At 38.8% G+C, this 23,546-nt stretch overlaps 1 protein-coding gene across 1 annotated transcript in view; it reads right to left on the reverse strand.

The window, feature by feature from the left end:
- nlgn3a (neuroligin 3a) overlaps window positions 1-23,546 on the reverse strand; it is a 186,031-nt gene that overhangs the window by 94,338 nt on the left and 68,147 nt on the right. Inside the window, exon 6 of the mRNA XM_044127108.1 lies at window positions 14,996-15,145. Within this exon, the coding sequence (XP_043983043.1) occupies window positions 14,996-15,145 (150 nt within the window). The remainder of the gene's footprint in view (window positions 1-14,995; window positions 15,146-23,546) is intronic.

Consider the following 23,546-nt stretch of genomic DNA (forward strand, 5'->3'; position numbering starts at 1 on the left):
GATATTAAATCATAATATCTGGTTTAATTTATAAAAGAAATATGTAATCAGACAGAAAATATTACCTTGGATCTGGACTTTGATTGTAACTTGAATGTGTTTCGATTAAAACGATCTAAGTGTTTCTCTGACTGTACATCTAGAGTTGGTGCCGTGCTGGCTAGTGACCCTCTCCCCAACCCCCAGTTTATTGCAGCTTTCACGTGATTGTCTTAATAGATTGCCCTGCATCTTTGAAAACTGATTCTGTGCTTGACTGTATAGCAACATATTCCAAAGCAGTTCATGTATTTCACATATTTTGCTGTTGTACACTTAAAGATGAAGGGAGCTTCAAATCACATCCACAGGTAACTAAGGTTATTTTTTTATGAGCTAGACTATTAAACCAACCCAAACAATCCGAAATGTTGGAGGTCACACAAAAGGAGCTGTTGGTGTGAATAAATCCTCTGCTGTATTAATACAACTCTTAAAAGGGCATCTGGCTCTGAAAGCAATAAGAAAGGCCAAGTATTCACACAAAAACTCTATTTGTGAAGGTTTTATAGCTTTGACCTAAGAAAAGTCAGAGCTGGAAGGATATTGTAATTGCTGTAGGCGACACTACAACTACACACCTATACACCTATTGCTAATTTGGCATTTTAAGCAAACAAGCCAATACATCAGTAACATGATTTTGTTTTTGGCCAGTAAGAAATTAAAATAAAACATTATCTTGCAGCACCATCATATTGTGTGTGTGACCAAGAAAGCAGAGGTACCATTTATTTTTATTTTTTCCCCACCAGGGGGTCTTTTTGTGGGCTCTAGTGTCCCTTAAACAACAGTGGGCTGACAGGAAAGGGGGAAGGAGAAGAGGGAAGACATGCGGCAAATGTTGTCGGGTCCGGGAATCGAACCCGCGACGGCCGCATCGAGGACTGAAGGCCTTCAAACGTGGGGCGCGCTATCCTCTGCGCCACCGGAGCATGCCCCGGTACCATTTATGATGAATTGCATAAGTACTAATCCCCAATAACCAAAACCTTCATATAATGCTTGGTAACAAACCATCAAGCAGAAACATGTGAAAAAAGACAGTGGTCAGGCCTACGGAAATGTAAATTGAATTTTTTGGCCAACATGCAAAATATGTGTGAACACTGTGCTACCCTGGAGAACACCATCCTTACAGTGAAACATGGTGGTGGCAGCATCATGATTTGGTGATGCTTTTCTTGAGTAGAGTATGAGAAGTTGCTAGAAGCTCTCTCACTAGACATTAATAAAAAGACCCTTACAAAAAATTCCCATGAAAATCACATGTGGTTCTCACATGTGAATGATGTGAATCACATGTGAAAGCACATGAATACGTGTGATTTTGGAACGTTTCGTGGTAAAATCACGTGATTCACATGTGATCACATGAAAATCAAATGTAATCACATGTGATTTTTATGTGATCACATGTGAATCACATGTGAATTACATGTGATTTTTTTTTGTAAGGGGAAGGATGGCGCTTTATACAAGCAATCCTACAACAATAACAAACAGAGATTGAATTTTCTTGCAATTGTGGCAACGGTTCCCCGCTAAAGGAAAACAACCTTAGATGAACATCTAATGGTACAATGAAAGTATTTAAATGAAACATAGTAAGTGTGTCAAAGTCCACAGTTGAATCTAGTTGGGAATCTGCTGGATGCTCAGATGCTTCCAGTCTAACAAAACTCGATTCGTTTTGCAAAAAGGAATGGTCAAAAATATTAGCCTCTCTCTGCTCAAAGGTGTCAGAGGGCAGAATAGAAATGCATGCTAATTTTTTTTCTTTGTACAATCAAAGCCTAGTTGATGTGAATGCATTTGCAAGACAATGTAAAATTATCAACACTTCTAGCCCAGATTGTGGTGCGTTCTTGCACTGTAACAAAATAAGGTTTTGTTTCGACTGCTAACGGTCTCCACAAAGCACATCCTCAATCACTAAACAGGAAAGGTCAAACTTCCAGCAATAAACCTTCTCATTCACAGACACTGACACAAGCCTGACATTTTCCCTCAGTGAACTGCTGCTCCATCTTTGCATTTCATATTGCCATCTTTGACTGAAGGGCTCCATTTTTACAGGAGATGCTCTGAAGGACCCCTTGACCAGATGAAAGCAATTGTCGGCTGGCTCTCTGATGTCTTTGTAATGCATATTTGCGGCTGTGGTGAAAGTACTACAATCATCTAAACGTGTTTTCATCTCTGGACAGTGCTACAGCGGAGCTTGCTTTGCATAGTAAAAAGCCCTTCTGTACCATAGACATTAATTTCTTAATGTCACAGTTTTCCAAAAAATGTCATGCTTATGAAATATAATGAGCTCTGTTCTTGTTTCCATTTGTTCCAGGATGAAGAGGAAGGACAAACTCTTATTAACAATGCACCACCAACTTCAATTCAAATAAAGCTAACGTTTTAATTCAAGTAAGATGAAGCGTATGAATTTGGTACGCGCAAGTTGTACAATTGTGTAATGCTGACACTCAGCTGGTAGTTAAAAAAGGAGAGATCATTTTTAAATACTGCAGGTATAGCACACACCACTGTATTAGTAAGTAACATGTTTTATATAATTTTTCAAATAAATAAAGTTCAATAAGATCCCCACTGTTTTGAGTTTTGCTGTCTTGCTGAGTGTAGAGGTGCCCAACGAGACAAACGGAAAACAAGCTGAAAGCTAACAAATAGTCATAAGGTGATTGTCATTGGAAAAAAAATTAACATATGACATCTAATATGTAGACTACTGTTATCTGGCCACATTTTAAATCAATCGCCTTGTCTTGTTTTGCAGGAGCAGGCGTGATAAACGACCCCTGTCAGTCTTAAACTCTCTGACAAATATACTGTATCACCAGTGACAGGTTTCCATAAAAGCCATCCTCTGTTTTTATGCCACGGTGTTGTCTTTTAGAGGAATAGAAGCAGCAGAATGATTGGATTTGAGTTTGTAGCACCAAAGGTTATTGAAGTTTGTGCAATGAAACAACTGGAATGGAATCTAACTTTAAATTTGTAAAAAAAAAAAAAAAAACAAACAAAAAAAACAACATAGTTTGAGACATCAATAATTTTTAGTGAATGTGCAACCACAAGTGTCTACATCCCCCGAAATAGCTAAAGCATTAACTTGCTATGAAGACTAATGTTTTCATATTCATGGCTTCTGTCTCCAGGGCTCAAGGAATATTTTATTATAATGAGAACATGAGAACAGTAAACCAATGATAGCATGTTGCAAACCTGAGTTTGCAACATGCTATCATGGGTTCCATGCTCCCAATTCAGAAAACAGGCAGAATGGTAGATTTGTGTTCATAAAGTGGCTTATATAGCAAACAGAATCTCTGTGCTGAAACAGTTTACCCACATTTAAATGGGTCATTATGCATGGATTTTCCTCCAAACCTTATTTATTTAAATAATAGCCAGACCAAATAACTCTTCATTCTCCATCACCAAAATAATTAGGGTAATACAGATTTTGCTGAAAAAGTGAAAGATGTGTTAAAGACCCAAAAACAGTGCAGGTAATTGATTCGCTTTTCCGGACTCAATATAAATTGCATAATCATCAAATCATTGTCAGATACAAAACCTACGATTATGTGACTTTTCTAGTAGGTGCCTAATATTTGGTTTAATTGAAAAATATTTACAAATAAATGAACTATTTAGAGAATATAATGTATGTCTTTATCATGTGTCTTAAGTGAGGCACACAGTATATAAGGGTGTGAGAGGATGAAGTGGTGAAGTGTGAATGAAGGGGTTAGTTTTATGGAAGCAGGTCCAAAGTTTCTGCAGGTTCTTTGTTTGTTGTTTTTTTTTAACTATGCAGTGATAAGAAGAAACAACGAAACATAATCTTGAACAGTGGAATTGAAGCATATTGTTATGATCTGTGAAATGTCATACTGAGAGTGAAAATCATTCAAACTTCAGTAAAAGAACTAGGGGTGTCATTAGATTTCATGATATAACAATGCCACAATGCTTTCCATTAAAGGAAAATCTGCGTTGGAAAGCTCCATTCAGTTGTTGTCAACACGAAACTTTGATTGGTGAATTATGTGAGCTATTAAAGGGAGCCCTGAATTTCAGTTCCTTCAGCTCGATGCATTTACATATGTTTGAGACTCTGATTTGGAAGTCGAAGAGGAAGTGTTTGTGCCGTTGCCCTGCCATTTGGGAGGCAATGCAACTCTATTGCAAAAAAACAAACAAAAAAAAAACAAAACACCCAATGACAGACAAGGTACAAATTACATGCTGGCTGAATGTTGTTTTTCTTTTACATTTTCTCAAATCTTTGTTCTATTTGTGAAAATTTTGATGCTTTCTGGGCATTACGGCCATTTTAAATGGTCAAATTACATACCACAATGAGCAAATATTGGCTGCAACGTTTTACACTGATTAGAGTCCTTATAACAGAGTTTGCAATTTATAAAGCTTTTAGTCTATGTGTGAAAAAAAGGGATTTTTCTTATGTAAACCAAAAATGTTAAGCTCTCATCTCCTGCCTGTGCAACGATCTCATATTGTGCGTTGGATGTATTTTTATAATCCTAATTTATCCACTGGTACCAAAAGATGAACTACATAACAAAACACAGAGAACACCATAAACATCACTGCTTTAAAATTATGAAAGACATAAAAACAGAATCAAAATGTCGTTTTGAAACCAATAGGTAATCACAGATAAACTGATAAAGGAAACTTTCTGCCATCACTATTTGCAAAATCAAAATTGTTTTAGTTCCAATTTTATTAGCACCAAAAACTTTGTGCATCAAATTTATAGGAATCTCCAGAATTGAAACCAATGCTGACTCCTGTTGTGCAAAGAAAGCCTCCATCCAAGATTTAAATGACAATTCAGCTGAATGTGAACAACTCATGTGACTGCAGACAAGTGCTCCAGTCTATTACTTTTTATAATAAAGTTATTGGAAACGTATTTTATTTAAATAATTTTTCCCCATGGAAAAAAAAACAAACAAAACAAACAATTTCAGCATTTTTCTGAAACAAAAGCACTTTTAAAAAAATAAATAAATCAGTTTTCCATTTGAATATTTGCTTGGATTTTTCTTTCAAGACAATTACTACACTACACTCTAATTAAAAGCTGATTGTATTAAACGGCGATATAGCCTACTATACTTTGATTACTTCCTAGAAAACAAACTGGACATAACGGTCAACGGTAACTGTTGACAGGTTTAATGCAAAACAAGTGTTATAATCTAATGGATCAATTTTAGACAACATACACTGCACACCTACCACACGCATAAAGCTCCGTTTTATATTCCTCTGTCTGATTTTAGGGTCTAATTATTGCAAGAAAGCTACAGTAAAAGTTCCCTCCTCCATGGTTGAGGCGTTAGACGGTTCTGCCCCAGTCCGGCCCGGCCACATTCATCTCCATTAGCAGATCCTGAGGAGCTCTTGCCTGTTTTTCACAAACACTTATGGGGTTGTACAATTTGTGGTAAACCGTGTATTGTATGCTAGCAATTTGACTGGCGGCAGAATGCATTCCTTGATTGGCCTGTGATGTACGCCACTGTGAACTCCCAAAGAACAACATTTCAATAATGGACCGGTGGACATGCTGTCTACAATCACAGAGCTGTTCAGTGTGTGTGCGTGGGTGTGTGTGTGTGTGCAGGGGGGAGGGTGTAATTGTCAGCAGCAGCAGGAGCACATGCGTCAACTTTTGGTGCAGAATGAGCGTGATTTCGCAGCCCTGCAAGCAACACATCTTCCTGAAGTTTTGTTGGAGTTACCGTTTTGTGCCAGCCAGTGTCAAACACCTGAATTACATCATTTTAATTTAGCATGATATGCATTTTGTTCCTTGTTTCATTTTTTTTTTGCTCCTCTTAAGTAAAGCCCATTTGAGTGAATATTGGTGTACGTTTTTCACTGCATTACCTAAGACTAAAAGGTTGCACATTAAAAACATAAAGTGCCACAATACAGACAGATTTTCACACAGAGAAGCAGCTTAAGTGACTCACCAAACTGAAACATCTAAAATATCACAAAGGTTTTGCCAGTCACCACCTGCTGTGCTTAAACTTATTTTTCAACAAAGCACAAATTATATAATTCATCTAAAGCCCATAATATTATAATTGTCATTGTTTAGTGGGACTTTCTAACAAAACTGTGAGACAAACCGAAAACTATGCATCCTGCTGTGAAAAACCTGTCTGGTTGCAGATGTTCCCTCATTTTCCAAAGCTCTGTGCCACTTAGCACCTTTCTCTTTCATGCATAATCAATACCGTGCTTGGGTTTTATGCTGCAGACAAGAAACATCTTCTTGGGCACAGTAAAAAGCCAAGCAGTGAGAAACAATTGGCCCCGTCTTGGCCCTGTCTTGAAGAGCCAGGCGTTTGTAACAGTGTGTCTTGCAAGAAGAGCCTAAGAGTTAATTTCCTGGCTGTGATTTGTGGGAGAGAGACATCAAGAAGCTGCCGCAGACTGGAGCATGAAAAACCATTACTTCGATCCCTCACTCCCTGACATTAATAGGATGAATAAATGTTTTGTTCTCTTCTTAATTTGGACGAATTTATCCAAATGGCAATGAAAACAAGTAAATATCCATTCCAGCTTTGCTACTGATAAAAAAAAAAAAAAAAAAAAAAAAAGACCAAGAAAACTCACTCAACTTTTGCCTTTCTTTTAAGAATTTGTATTGCGCTGCACTCATATATCAGTCAATAAACAAAATGACTAAACCTGGAACATGTACAGAAGGATACATAATTTATGGAAAGAGTTTGTTTTAAGTTGGGTAAGCCTCGCCTGGACTGGTGTGGGCAGATGCACTTTTCCTTTGCAGTAAGTCAGATTGTCATTTCAAATATTTGATTTACTTAATAAAATACAGTGTGTATTTAGTATAATTTGTTTTTCGTACTAATATCACTGACATAGAAACCCTAGAAAAGCAGGAAAGGATTGCAATACAATTTGAAGGAGAACAATACAGTAAAGATTGATTTTAATATTTGCTTGTTTACACAATAGTACACAAAATCCAAGGTAGCAGAAATCTACAAGGCAGTAGCCACATGTTTCTGTAAAATCAGTCAAACTCATGTCATGTGTAGTTTGTCACTTGTTGTTCTATTAGTCTTGCTACGTTTTTATAAGTGGTTAACTACTTGCAACAAAATTTAATCTCCCAAGAAAACAAAACTCTCTGAGCACGAGACTGGTGAGATCACAGGAACCATAAAATAACTCATCGATGTTCTTTTTGGTGCAAACATTTGTGGTTTTTTTCTGTTCATTTCTCCCTTTTTCTTTACATTATTTTGTGTGATTGTTCCTTCGGAGGTAAGTTCTTATTCTCGATAGCTTTAGGAAAACAGTTTATCTCTGTGAGAGAATTCTGGAGGAATTTCAGGGGGACAAAAAAATTGGCAACAGTGAAACACAGAAGAGGTTTTAGAAGAGGATCAGGGCGGGCTGGCATGGCTGGGTTTCAACATCAAAGATCCGGTCGATGAATTCCATTAAGATGATTTTCAAGTTCCACCAATGTTTCCTGCTGCCAAAAATGGTCGCCAAGCAGACGTATAGAGACATCTGATGAGTCCCATCCTGCCAGTCGACCACAGAGTCAGACACCAGCATCACCATCATTCCAAAACCAGAGGAGAAAAGTTAGAAGAAATATTTTCACTCAGCAATAGTGAAATTGGAAACTTGAAATAAAACTGCATGCAGCAGAATATGGCACTTAGTCGCCATATGACTGGCAAATATTGAAAGAAACCAATATTATGGTAAATATTTCCAAGAAAAATATATAAAAGATTTGAAACAGAGCTACAGTTCTGAAGAAGATCACAGTTTGCCATTTATGACTTGGAGGTTAACAGAGTCACATTAACAAGGTTGAACCCCGAGTTGTGATATTATAATATAAGCTTACAATCTGATTGGTAAATGTGGAAACAACAATAGCAGTAGCAAGAAAACCTTTAATTCAAGCTTTTGTCTCGTGGGAATTTCTAATGTCCTCTGGGCATGTTAGCATTGTGGCCACTAAACCCACGTAAAGGCTGGCAATCTACTGGAGTGGACTCTTTATGCAAATAAAATAAATGAAAAAAAAAACCAATTATTACATTTGAAACAACCCTTTGTGATATGGATGTAGCTCATTTTGTCCTAAACAGCATGACTAAGAAGTAAACAGGAGCCTCATTGTTTGGTTAATGCGGTGGTGATTTTGGTGAACAACACACATTTTCATAACCACAATGTCTCCACACTGCCCCATCTTTACAATGTTGGTCACAAATCTGGTTACTGTGATGATAACATCGCGATTAAGATGTATTCACGGTACATCATAGAGCGCATTGCAACTCAGATGCTTCGAAATCTCTGCTGCAATGCCACAAGTCTGCCATAGCATTTACAGATATCTGCTCATCAGCTTGATTCTTGTTCCCCCTGTGATGCAAAGCAGAATTTGCAATATTTCTTTGGTGAGCTTTTCAAACACTTTGTGTTAAGTCCTACTGAGGAAATGCATACTTCATTGCTCAGCTGTGCTCTAAGTACACATGGAGTTCTATTGGCGAGGAAAAAAAATGACTCTGCTAGATGGTGTCCTTAAATTTTACTGCAGTGAGAATAAAATCTATCATTTAAAAACACCAATGAGGCAGCAAAAATGGGAGCAAATGCTTTCATAGCTCGGGCTGGAAGATTTTACAGCAGACTACAGTGTTGGGGTCAGGAGGCCAGAAGCACACTGCGCGCTGCTCAACTCTCAGAGGAGCTGCGCTGTCATTCGCTAGTGAAAACAACTCCACAAACTTGGGTGGTAGACTACATTTTGCTCCACATTATTGTTCACACGTAGCAAATATCCTCTGCTCCCCAAATCCCTGCCTGAATTACTGACAGTCACAATTGCAAAGAGCGGAACGTAACAAAGGGAGAAGCTGGAATCACACTAAACAACAGGAAATGTAGCCACCTGCACCGCTCTTCCATACAGCAGGTTATTTACATTTGTTCTGGAAAGTTCTTCTTCGGAGGGGTTGCATAACTTTGAGTGGACTGAGGTGACAGTCCGCACAGTGGACGGCTTGTCCATAAAAAGGCTGCGATCAGCGAGACATGACAGATAAACATCAAAGGTCATAAAATAATCCCCGTTAGAGGTGGATGTACTCTACAAGCATGCCCTGTACTTGACCGTTCTCCTATTTACGGCACTTGGCTGCATTGAAGAGTCTCACCTTGGCTTTTGGCAAGTCAGACAGCTTTTGTTCATTTCTAATGCATTTGGAATCTAGTAATTAAGCGCCAACACCTCCAACCTCCCACATACTTCCACACACCCACCCACACACACACACCCCACCTCCAAATTTTTCCCCCTTTCCCCCCAATGGACTGAAAAATTGACATGCTCTGGAGAGCCAGTGAGTAATTATATTTGTAAAGAGCAGTGATACAAGATACTCCCCCCTGACTGGGACTCATTACACATCATTAGAAGAGAGCTGCAATGAGGCTCATGCACACATGCACCCAGTGCATGTGACCAGACACACACATACTCGCAATGCCTCCTCTTTTTTTTCCCCTTTCCTTCTCTTTCTCTCATACGCACACACACAGAAACACGGTCTCATATCCACACATATATACACACACAGATCAATGAGCAGAAATCCAAACACTGTTTGTCTTTGGTAAACAAACCCTCCACCTCGGGGCCCTGACCTAAGCGCAGTTCGACAAGTATAGTAAGAGGACACTCTGAATGGTGTAAAACTCTACACTCGATAATTCATCCGGTGATGATTATTCTGCGATGGGTCAATAACTAATTAAAGATAAGATCTGAAATGAATTCTTATTCATCTTAACAGGTTGAAATATGAGAGTTTTCAGACGGGGCTGCAGGAAAATTCCCGTCCACCCTTTGAAGCAATAATTACCATTACAGCAGCACATGGGCGAAGAGCTGCAGGAAGGAGGGGCTGATGGAGCTCCAATAGAAACTTCCAAGTCTCCTCTTTAATTGGAACATGGAGATTCAACAGATCGGATTCCCTGAAAAGTGTCTGCATGCCTTACCGTGATATTCGGCTTTCCTAAGGATTTCACCTAAAATTAACTTTCTTTCCAAATATGTTTGTTTTCCCGCTGCTGATGCCTTACGGCTCATTTTAAATCTCCTCCCAAATTGGATTTACAGTACACTTTAATCTAAAGCAACGCTGCACAACACACTGAGCAATAGTTATTTAAATTTGCAGCACCTGAGCCAAAAAGCCCTCCAAATACAAAAACTGAATGGTAGCTCAAATGCTAGAGCATATAGAGTTGCATTTGTATGTAGCCACCTCTATTTTAATTATTTGAACAACCATCTTTCCTCCTCAAGTCTTTGAGATTACAACCGACTCGGATTTGTATATCTTGAGACCATTTTTAAAATCATTTTAGCACAAACAAGCAAGAGTTCAGCCAGACTGTATGAAGATCAATAATTTTAATTACATCTGAGTTTTGATTGGGTCATTGTACAATGAGAATATGTGTTCAGGGTTGTTGTTCCCTGTTCCCTTGTATTAAGCCTTTGAATGCCTCAAATAGGAGGCCTTGTGTTTAGCACCACCTAACTGCCTAACAAACGTGACCACCTTCCTTGTGCCCGGAAAGAAACAAAAAACAGAACTCTGTGCGTGTGTGATAAGTCTGCAGTTGAATCCATAGCAAAGCACCCAACAAAGCCTTAATCTACACTTATAACAGAGAAAAAAAAAAAAAAAAAATCTATAATTTTGCTCCATGTGAGTCAGAGGCTCCCCAGATATACTGACTAAATGACACCAAAAAAAAATAGTGAAGGCAATCTGAAACACCCGCAAGAGACCAAAATACATGCAATAATTATGTTTACCAGTGTTTGCTTTTGCTGATAAAAAGTATTTATTTATTTTTTTTTAGTCTCCACTTTATAACTCTTTAACAAGCTTGTAAGGGAGGGTCTATCGGATCGCTTTAGATCTATTGTTTCTGCGAGTTGTGTTAAATATTCAGTATGTTATGTGGATTTCAAAGGTGTTTGCTGCATTATTGATAAGACAACCAGATTGCAAGGCGATGGTGTGAGAGCTGTAATAATGTCAGAAAGTCTGGTTTGAGATGCTTTGACTAAAACCCATCATCTTCTCTGCTCTGCTGTTTCCTTTTCCCTTGAAGACGCCTAATTAAATACATTGTCACACTGTGATATTTATCTATTCACGGATTTAGTCCGTTTTCTTGGTTAACTCACTTCCTCTGTGTAGAATCCACTGGCAATGTAATAAAATGAAGTAAAGCTTAAGGAATTACATTAATCTAGATGTAAGATGACCTGATATTTTGCGTCCAAAACAAACACTTCATCAAGCTTACCTAATTCTGTTTGATGTAGATTATTTCTAAAACTGCAGGCACACCTTATACACACAAAGCCTAAAAGATGAAATCCCTGTTTCTCATGCTGTTGCAGTTTTCATGACTAAATATCTTCACACAGCTTAGTGTTAATTGGCCCATCATGGTCTTATTTCTCTCTGGCCTCGGTTTTATTTGGTTTATATGAGCGTGCCTGTAATAAAGCTTTAATGCTTTACCGTGGGGAGATTATCTGACCATGCTACAGCAGTGGACATTATCACTCAACTACATGCATCGCTTCGTCTTCGCTCATTGGTCAGAATGGCGGTTGGGGAGCTTGCCACAAGAGCTGCTTTGTAAACTGTATTTGTGCCTGCGAACGCGTCTGTTCTTGTGCACCTCTGTGGGCGCAAACAGTGTGCGTAGTGTGTGTGTCCGCGCATGGCTTGTTCTCGTTTCGTCTCACTGACTGTGTCTGCAGTGTGTTAGATGATGTGAGACGTAGCGGGCATGTGCTTGTGCGGGCGTGCTGCTAGAATTTGTATGTGGTGTTTGTCGGCAGGGTGCGCAGGCTTGTAGAATGACATTTGGTGAAACGTGGCGGCGGGAGAGGAAATATCTGACTCATAATTGAAGTGCCATGAAAGAAATATGGTCATGAATCTGTATTAGGCTTATGTGCTCAGCTTTAAAGCAGTGGCAGGAGCAGGAGGCAGCATGCTCAGCCTGACTACCTTCCCACCCTGAAGGCTGATTACAACGCTCAAAAGGATACTCCACAAAAATGACAGAGGAAAACACAGCGTATTCAAGGCGAGAAGTCCTGATGACAAAATCGATAGGCCGTAGCGCTCTCATCTCCATCAAAAAGAGAGTCTCAGGATGAATGTAGCCGTGCTTCTGTGATTCACCCACAGCAATCATCTCAATGTCCTGAAGGATAAAGCAGCACTCCTCCGTCACCCTCCTGCTACTCACATGTACAGCCCTCTGTGCTGAAGGCTGAGGCAGTCTGCTCTTTGAACAGAACAAGTAGAGGTATCCCATATCTCAGCTTGTTTTCAGAAAATAAATTGCTTCAGAGGAACGGTTTATGTGTCGGTTCAGAGACTGCTGGCCCTTTACAGAAATGATTGTTGCAATTGTAATTGTCTTTTGCCAAAAATAGACGAGCCTATCACTTATTTCCATGTATATTATGACTAAAAAACAAAGCATGAGTATTTTGAACAATAGTGCAAGACCCTAAGACAAAAGGTATATATTATTAACATTGTCTGTTTTCTCTTACAGAAGTCAGCAACTGTGATTTTGATTGCAAATATTTAAAATGATAATGATTCCAGTTTTGTTTTGTTGTTTTTTTTGCAGAATTATACTTGTACCAAATCAAACTATAAATGAAGTGATTACTTACTTGTTAAATCAGACAAGCTTATGAAAAAGGTTAAAGGAGTTGTGATTGTTCTTTTACAATGCTTTTAAAAAGTATATAAACTATAAAATGTGTGACATACAACTGTACATGTATAAAAATCTTATTTTTGAATTCACATTTGTCTTTTAAACATTATAATAAGCAACACACAAGAATACTTATCACTCTTCCATCTTGTAACAGACTCAGAAACTGAAAGAAAAAAAAAATCCAGAATATTCCAGACTCTTCAAGATTGTGTAGGAACGCTTAGATCAAGAGCTTGGCCACCATAAAGGTTGCTGAGTTCAAAGTAGTTAAGGATCGCAAAGTTATTTAAGGTCTTAAGTTGCTTATAGTTCATAATTAATTCACAGTGGTTCAGCTGATATCCTGTGATTTGGAGATTTGTAGGGTATGCAGTATATTGTGTTGCTTTGCAAAGTGTAATGAGGTGAAGCGATAGGATGACATCTGGTTTAGTTTTGTGGGATTTCTATAGAAAAATGAGCAGAGCAACATTAAATTCTGTGATACATTTGTTATATAGTGCTGCTCCTTACCCATGACCTTAATTCAAAAGCTCAATAGCAAAAACTGACCCTTCATATTGCAACTTTTAATGTCACTGATTGTGTTAAATCTACTTATTTTATGCACTCTGTTAAATTTCACTTTATGGTACAGCAAACATTATACAGGAGTCTTGGTTAGGTGTAGTTTATGCTTTTTAGTACAATTTACACGAACAAACAAGTTAAGCCTGTGTAGCTTTCCAAGGCCACTAATGGCATTTATACTTTCAAGGAGGTCACTTTTATTATTATTTTTTTAATTAAGGACTTCTTCTTTTCAAAGTAATTATTTCACAGGAATATTCTTGAGGGTGGACCGCCTCTTATCTCCATCAGCTGTTTAACGTCATTGCTTCCCTGTGGATATTCGCCCAATTCATCTGTGATGATGTTGACATAACGATTTTTGCACAATTCACACAAAAAAAGAAAGAAATGGAGACGGAATTTCTTTTAAGACTGTAAAAGTTTCCCGAAATAATTTCTAATCAGTGAAGATACTATGAGAGCTATCTGTTTGAAGTAAATAATATCTGATTATAATGTTTCATCAAAACATTACTTCAATAATTTCACGCTATTTCTTTTAGCATGGTGATGAATAACTTGATATTTACTGTGAAGTCTGAGTAACTGGGAAACCCCCAGAAAATGTGACAGTACAGAAAAAATATACAAACAAATAGGCGCTTTGGTGTTCTTACAAGACTTCCCATCTATTTAAAGAGAACGTGGTGACAACCGACACACTTTATATGAACAGCCAGCAACAAATTAGGTAAAATCTGAAGCAATACTTCAACAAGCAAACAGCAGGGAGACTTGATTTACAATTCAAACGGTTTGTCTATAACCACTTTAAATGTGAAAAATATATGTGGATGGAGATCAATTCTGTCCCAGAGATAGATGGAAAAGGTACAAAGCTTGGGCTGTGCACTAACAAACTCCATTTTGTGCTGCTTTAGCTGTTTCCATGGAGCTCTCAGTCACTCTCTTTCACTGTCTCTTTCTCTCTTTTTTTTCTCTCTGCCCTCCTCAGACCACGCAGACACACACACACACACCCAAGTGTCTGAAAGGGGATTCATCGGTGTGAGTTTGTCTGCAACCAACTGCAACTCAGGAAGATCCTCTCTTACCGCTAACAAACCCTTTTCCTCTCCTCTGTCTCCCCTGCATCACACCCGTCTCATCATTTCTCAGTCTCATTACAATAATTTCCGAATTTATTCCAAATCCCAGCCACAGCAACAAGCCCACACTGGTTGTTGTCTCAATTACAGCAATTTGATCCACAACCAGACTGCATACAAGCGCCACATCAACACGAAGCATCAAGGACAGTCCATATTTTACAGTTGCGCTTGTGTTTTTCATTAGGCCTCATTTAGAGTGTGTGAGGCAATCAGCAGCGCTCATTTCACCCAGATGCCCTATAAAGATGCCCCAGAAAAATGCCCTTGAAGGACAAGGTAAGACAGAGAAAAACAGAAGGAAGTATGCTTACCGAGGACGCCGACCCGATAGTTGAGAGTGATAACGATGACGTTTCCATAGCTGGCCAGGACGCTCCCATCAATCATGTTGCCAGTCCCCTCCATGTAGGACCCTCCGTGGATGTAGACCATCACAGGCTTGGCGCCGGTGTCTCGTATGTCTGCAAGAGCGGCCATCATTAACATATTCACATAGTCATCCACCCGCCGCGGTCAAAGGGTCAGCTCAGACTCAGATACAGCACATGGTGGGCACAAACAAACAAACTGACAACCCCCTCCCAGATACCAGCTGGAATCAAACAGTGCAGCCTGCTGGCCTGCTAATGGGAATTGGTGCAATATTTCTCTACTGTTTCTGCTCTAAAAACAGATTAGGCTCACATGAGTTGAACTCTGTCGCTATACATCCATACACATGCATATGTAGTGCTTTGCAAAAGTGTTGAGAATGCTATTTCTGGAGCAGGTGACGCCAGACTACCCTGAAAAGATGATAAAACATGGCGGACCTAGCATCATGCCGTGGAAACGCCTTTGCTTAGCATGCGCAGGGAAGCCGAATAGAGTTGAAGATCAATTGAGTCAGACGCAGAATGTTCCACGAAGACACCCTTTCGAAAGCTGGAGAAGATTTGAGACAGTGGTAGAGATTCGTCTTCAAGCAGCACAAGGACCCAGAACATAGTACCGCAGTTACAATGGAGTACATTAGATCTAAGTGTATTCATGTTGAAGAAAAGGTTGCTCAAAGACCAGACCTAAATCAAATAGCAAGACCAGAAAATATATCGTTATAAACAATGTCCATTCTATCCGACTGAACTCAGGGTATTTTGCAAATAGAATTGACTAAATTTATCTCTCAATGTGCAAAAATAGTTGAAACATGACCAAATAGACTGAAAAATCTAATTTGCTGTTGATGGTTTTGCTCCAGAGTCTGAATACAATTGCAAGTCACACTCCTCCAAATGTTTGTGGTCATAAAATTCAAAAATGAGAAAAATTTTAAGTTATATTAATACTTTTGCAAAGCACTACAGATGTGGCAAACTATTAGTTTGTATTCGGCTACCTTGCAGGAGCAGAGCCACTACTTTAAATAAATATGCAGAAAACCGTTAGGGGGAATAAAGAGATAGGTACTCTGACAAATCTCCTAAGCATGGAGAAGGCTAATGTGGCCTGACAGTGATATGGGGAAAACACTCAAGCTAATTACACACAGCTATCTTGCACCTCCTCTTTTTTTTTTTTTTTTTTACACAGTACCAAGACGTAACGGCAAATTGTTTGCATAGTTCCTGTCTGGACATGACGGCGAGCTACATTTTCTGCTTCGTTTTTTTGGTAACAGTTGTTTGTTTTGCTTCCAAAGCGGAGGTTTTGATACAAAACTGAGGTGACAGTCAAGCCAGAAAGAAGCAGCACATTCAAGGGTAGGGGAGGAGCAGGAGAAAAAAAAGCCTCTGTCTAAGGAATAGACTTGAATTACTGACCGGCTAACTGGAGCTGGGAGACAAGACAAGAAACTCTCATTTTCACTCCTTCTACCCCCAATGTTTCTGTGTAGCTTCTGGCCTCCACCCGTCTTCCCCTCCCACTTTGTATCACTTTCACTCACAGTCTCTCCCCCTGTTTCTCCCCTGCCTTCCCTCCATCTCTGTCCAACACCCTCTCCTTCTTTGCAGTGGTGAGAATGAGAAGGGGTAGGAGGGCAGAGTGATGAAGACAGAAGGAGAGCAGAATAAAAAAGACAGCAAGAAAAGAAGGAGATTGAAAAAAAGGAGAACAGTAAAAGAGAAAAGCATAAAAATAAAGAAGGAATGATTCAGATTTAAAACGAATGGCATTGTGTTCCGGTTGCTCTGGTTACAGAGAACCAAAATCCTCAGCTATCTTGTTCAGAACAGCCTGAATCAATCTTCAAGCACTCCTGATGATTATACAACCCCCCGTTTTCTCTGCTAATTTCAGACAACTGCAGAAATGCTTTATGGAGGGACGCAATTTTTCCTTTAGCCCCCATTGTGGGGCTAAATCTTGTTTTCTCCCTTCCTTATTTTACTATCCCCTGGGTTATTTGTGGCTCTGTTAGGTTTAAAAGCAAAGCAGTAACTTCTATATGATGTGGACTTATTTATGGCTACCTTTATCTTGCTGGTATCTGAGAAGGCTACACGGTGAAATGTGATTTATAGCTGACACTTCTCTGGACACACTGATCTGAGACAGGTGGAGGAGGAGGAGGAGAGTGATGAAGAGTAGGAGGAGGGGATCCATGAGGTGAGAAAAAGCATTAAAACTACAGTCAGAGAGGGGAGAAAGAACTGAGAGAGGAGGTGAGGAGGAACGAGGGAGCAGCAGGACGATATTCTCCACAAGCTAATCAAACAAAAGGCCCACAGATACAAAGAGAATGGCAGAGAGGTAGAAGGAACAGGGAGCAGAGATAAGAAAAAAAAATAAAAAAGAGAGAGATTAGTCGTGTCAATGTTATCAGTCACCTCTTTTGTTGATTCACATTGGATCTCCATTTGGAGACGTTTCCCCTTATTCTAATCTATTTACTAAGTTGATCTGAAATGGGAAGTACCACAGATATGATCCAAATATTTGATTTTGCTGTCAGAGGAATATATAAGAGTATACATGATCTCACCAAAGTTGCTGCTTTGCAGAGAAAATAAGATAACACTTTTTTTAATTTTATTTATTTTTTTGGGGGGGGGAGCCCAGTCACATCTGCTGTGCAGAAAAAGGTATTATTTCATTTTGATCAATTATAATGGTGTTTTTCTGGATGGCCCAATCTGCTGAACAAGGTGACTTAGCTGCAGAAAGCATCCTGACTTAAGGTAAGCACATCATTACATTAACGCATATTATTATTAGCATCAATATTCACCACCAAGCTTTGGCTGGAAAAAAAGGAGAGATAAATTAATTAATGCACAGAGTGATGTACGTATACATTGGCTGGTTAGCGGTATCATGGTACGCCTGGGTTTTAAAAAGTTGTGGCTCTAAAACTACAAACATTTTACGTCCTTTTCCAGTTATTTAAAAATGTTTTTATGAGATTATATTTAAAAAAAAACAACTTCCAGACTTACCACAGCTTTTATTTATTTATTTTTTAAATGCTTGGAGCACTGAAGAACACAGCTCTTTCCCCAACTCTTACCTGATGTGCACTGCTGAGCAGCTGGCTCAAAGACATCTACTGCAGTTTTCCCTGGCTTACTGTAAAGATTGCTAAAGCAATGCATTTTTAAGCTACAGTTGGCAAAATTCAAATGCCATGGCACTTCTGTAGACATGGTTGCTTGCTGTGCAGGTAGCTTGACTAATTAATTTGCAAATACAAGTCAGCAAAAAAAAAGGAAAAAAGTCTTAGGCTCCAGGAAGACTAGTGTAGATTTTTCAAAAAGAACTGCATCTACAGTGTAGGAGGGATTCCAATAAAAAAAACTGACAGAAAATAATTGTCTTAGTCATTAAATTCATGAGGATATTTAAAGACTTCAATTGTCAGAATGGGCCAAGGCCTATATATCATTTTTGTTAAAAACTAATAATCTCTGGAGGTAACACTTTATTTGACGGGGTGTGAATAAGACTGTCATGACACCGTCATAAACATGACATAACACCTGTCACGAACACGAGTAAGTCTTCATGAATACCTATGACTGCTGTCATAAAGTGTCATTCGGTAAATCATGACACTTTTGATATAAAGTTGACATTATTCAAAATGTCTTCATCATGACAACTTGACATATAACCAAAAAATCTAAATCAGATATAAATTTGTTATAAAAGTATTACTGATTAAACTTTTAACATTATGTGGCTTTATGTTACTACAGCTCAGGTTTAAAATAGTAATACTTTTATAACAAATTTGTTATAAATTTAGAGAGACCAATCAACCTAACAGTCATGTCTTTGGACTGTGGGAGGAAGCCGGAGAACCCGGAGAGAACCCACCATGGACAGGGAGAACATGCAAACTCCATGCAGAAAGATCTCGGGCCGGGAATCGAACCCAGGACCTTCTTGCTGCAAGGCAACAGCTCTACCAACTGCGCCACTGTACCAACTGCCCACTACAAAAACATATAAAATGTTTTTTTTTTTTGTATGGATGAGAGGTACAAATGTACATTAGAAAAAATTAGGTTAGTGACGCTTAAAAAAATCATCTATCAAGTTAGAACTACAGTCAGAACTTAAGGAGGCAATAAGCTAGTTTGCTTTTGCCTGAAATAGAGCACAGTGGCCAAAAATATAATTAGCAACAAGTGTTTGGGCCTTTTTGTTGATAAAGAGAATTTAGCAAAATGTGAAATAAAAAGCTGCAAGAACTAGGTTTTCAAACACAGATACAATGGAGATGACATTATCATAGCTTTGATAATTAATGCATTGTATTACTTTAGCAGCAGTAGGAAAAATTACTTTCCTGTTTAAATTACAGCATTTACATCGTGTTGTACTGTACCATGATACCGTTATACCATAGCATTTTTGCTAAGAGTTATCATACCTTCAGTAATCTTGGCACATGCCTATTGCTCTATTAAAAGTCCATGCAAGATTAACTCAAAATGTGAAACAAAGCAAATACATTCATGTTCTGAGGAAACTATAAAAAATAACAAACAAAAAAATCTGTGAATGATGGAAATGTAGAAACCTGATGTGCAAAAAGTAATACTTACACAAATCAGTTTTCTGCTATTTATTTCCCCAACAGATGAGTGTGATCATGCAGCACCTATTACACTGAGACATACATCCATACACTCCCAGCACTTATTTTATAGGCTGCACACTATTGCACCACAGAAGAACAAATTTACTTACTATTGCCCAGTGCATAAATAAATCAAAGGTTCTCCGCTTGGACAGCAGCGACAGTTAGACCTACAAATACATCACAGGGCATGAATTTTAGAAAAGGACTAAGGGGCACAACCTTTCAAAGGTGCCTGTGGACTGATTGAAGTGTCAGTGGGAGGCATAACTCAAGCCGACGCCAAGCCTCTTAGTGTTGCTGCTGCAAGTGAAACCGGCCAGGAGGGCTCTGAGCCCTCCTTCCTTCCTCTGCTATCTTATTTTCTCTCTCCACCTGTACTCCCCACCTTTTTGCCCTTAGCCTTTTCCCCGCGTTGAAAGCAGTCAGTCACATATATCTGACGCTGAAAGCCCCAGAACCCGGCCTTGACACTGCGGAGTGGGACAGGACAAAGCTGAGTGGAGATAAGTGTCGCGGCATGCACTGTGTCAACGCTTGGGGAAACATGGTGGCTGTCAGCGGCTATCAACGAGGTCTGAGGTGGGAGGGAAAGGGTGACAATGTCCTGATGTGGTAAGACATGACATGTACGCTACTGTAGTTCTCTTGTCAGGCCAGGCTTCATGGTACATTTTTGACAAGTCCATTGCAAGCAGTATTCACATTAAAGAAAAGCCTCGGAAGGCCGTCCCACAGCCGCTGGTGAAATCACATCTAATCGTGCAGAGGCTAATTTCTGATAACTTTTTTCATATTTTCTGTCATGGCTGTTGATAACAAGGTTTGGTGGGACCATTCCGGGGTCTTTATGTTTGCTTCCTTTATCTATTCAAACAGAGTCAGCAGTGTTCAACATGACATGAACAAATTTGGAGAAAGTCCTCCTCCTGCATCAATTTCCCACTTTGTGCAATGCACCAGAACCTCTGGCATAATGCCACCACCACCGTGCCTGACAGTATTTTCAAATTCAGCTTTATATTGATTCTTCTCTTCAGCACCGCTCCTATATTTGATTCCAAAATGACAGTGAGTCAAACATACGGAAAAAAAAAACACCTCGTGAAATGGATAAACCTGTTTAATAAAGCTTCTGGAATCATCTTCCTAAAACACTTGTTGAACATTCAAGAACCAACCTTAAAAACTAACCTCAACCAATTTAAATAAACTCTTCCATTTCTGACTAAAAAGAACCAAAAACTAGTCAGTTTTCCACTCACACTTTTTGGCAGAAGCCTTTTGGTGGCTTCCATAACTGTGGTTTATTTGTAGTTCACAAAGTGACTTTAAACCAAATGGATTAAGCAGTGGAATGACTGTAGGCCTTTGTTATGTAGAATACTGACTCTTATTCGGCTAGAAACATTGACAATGAAATAAAGAATTTGCAACCATGCGTAATGATTCCAACTTTTAATAAAAACAGCGTTACATTCTTCTGTCAAGACCTAAAATAAATTTGATTTACATGCTCAGTGTATGTGTGTGTTGACTGTGTTTAAATTTACCTTTGTTTGATCTTTGTTTTCAACTTGCCTGTCTTTATTTTTTAGCTTTTTTTTTTTTTATTGGATTCTAGATCTAATAGAGTGTGTTAGAACTAGAAATAAAAGTTGTAACACAAGTAAAATAAAGTTTAAGAATTTCTCCATTTAAAAGCTCCTTCCTGCTTTTAGGACCCTTTTTCATGACTCACCTCTAATTTGATTGCCTTTAATAATACTGTGTAAAGCCTTCTGGTTCTACTGAACACTTGCCTTGTTAGGCTGCGGGTCTGAAGTGACACATTTATGTAAGAAAATATAGTAGCTCGCTAAGCGATTGGCAAAGTGAACTGTAAAGTGCCTATCAAGCACTGAAGGCTTTTTGCAAGAGCAATGTTTTCTCTCTTCTTTTAAGTGGTTATATCATGATTTTCTGATTCAGTTGATTCTGCCTGAATGTGGAAGTATTTGTCCAATATTCAATTATTTTTAGAAACCATAAGATTTTTTTTTTTTTTTTCCTAACAGGCTTTAAGAGATGAAATATATGGCATTTAACAACAAATTTAGCTGCCAAACAACAAAGACACTGACATCTTTAACTAAAATCAAGAGAACACAACCAATCTGAAGCCCTGTTTTATCTCAAGCCAAGCAATGTTAACACTGGTCTTGTGCCTTCCTACATCTCTGGCCTTTTAAGACGAAGAAGGTGATGTTTCCATTGAAGAGAAATCTAAGAGCCAGACTCCTGCTGATCCACATTACACTCTGTCACTCTCTTACACTTTTGTAGAGAAGGTCTGCCGTTTCATGTTTTAGAGCTAAAGAATTCAAAGGAAAGGACCGGCTTCGAAAAAACACCGAGTGGCAGACTCTGTGAAGTTATATCTTTTTCATCCTTTAGTAAAAAGTGACACTATTTTACAATTATTTCATAGGATATCTTCAATAATAGCAAATAACAATGTCCTGCTGCGATTTCGAAAAGTCAGCACATAGAACCTGTAAGCCAGACGAGTTTAAAAGGCAGCACATCATCAGAAGTGATGGGTTTGGCAGAAGGAAAGCACTCTACAGCCAGGTAATACTGCACTGAACAGTTTTCTCCAGAAATTCTGACACTTCTGAATAACAGAGTGTCACAAGTGACTTTATATAAAGAAATCCTAATCACAGGATTGAGATATTTTTAAAGAGGAAGGTGACTGTTAGTGTGTGCACCTTTGCTCCCTGGCTGTTGAGGTTAGCAGCAGAGGAGGAGGAGAATGAGAATAGAGGGAATAGAAAGAAAGATGTGGACAGACAGAATCAGAATTAAGGATTGCATTATGAGACAAGGCTGATAGAGAATGTTCAATGAGTGCCAAAAGACAGAGTGTATCTACTATATCAGAAAAGCACATCATAAATAAGGTGCATTTCATGAGTCATGTTGCCAGGACATGACAGTGGCTTTTTAACCTGTTTGGGCGCAGCCTTTTAAAGTTAACATGCAGAACCTTTGGTTAGGACAAGAGGTGATGCTCCAAACCTCTTTGGAGATTCGAACACTTTAAGTGATCAGAATTTGCATAGAATTTTATTTTCACATTTTCACATCATGTCTGCAACATAAACTAGAAGTTATTTTTTTTTTATATATATATAATACTGTAAACTTAATCTTATTGTGCAAAATAAATTCTAGAATGTTTTCCCCCCCCATTCTAAACATTTTTTGTATCTTTATTATTGTGTGCCAGTCAAAGGTAAAGGGAAAAGGCGAGAGAGAAAAATAAAAGTAAAAATAAAAAAAAACATATCACAGTAAGTGTCTTCCTTTGCAATGGCTGAAATGATGTCTTGTTGATCAGCTATTAGCAGAAATGACCGTCCTGAATAGAAGCAGAGCCCCAGCATTCCAAGGATTCCTGAATAAATGGACTTTAAGGGCTATGAATTCTCTTGTCCGTGCTACATCAGAGAGAATAGGATAGTGGCAGACAGAATAGAGCGGTGCATGAATTCCCCCTACTGCCGATTTACCACTCTCCAGCCTGCTTTAGTTAAGGGCTTTGCTGGATGGGGATCTAGCCAGAACTGTGCACTGGAATTAATGGTAATACCCAGGCAGGTGGAGCTCAGCTCTGCTCTCTGGCACAGCAGCGACGGAGTGTCTCTGAGGGTAGTGGCAGGGCACCTCTATTTATGTGTGAGTCTTCCTCAGGGCTTGCTTCTAGAGCTTGGAAGAAGGCAATGTGTGTGCATGAGCATGTTTTGCGC

The sequence above is a fragment of the Gambusia affinis genome, linkage group LG09 (assembly GCF_019740435.1).
Source record: "Gambusia affinis linkage group LG09, SWU_Gaff_1.0, whole genome shotgun sequence".
Lineage (NCBI taxonomy): Eukaryota > Metazoa > Chordata > Actinopteri > Cyprinodontiformes > Poeciliidae > Gambusia > Gambusia affinis.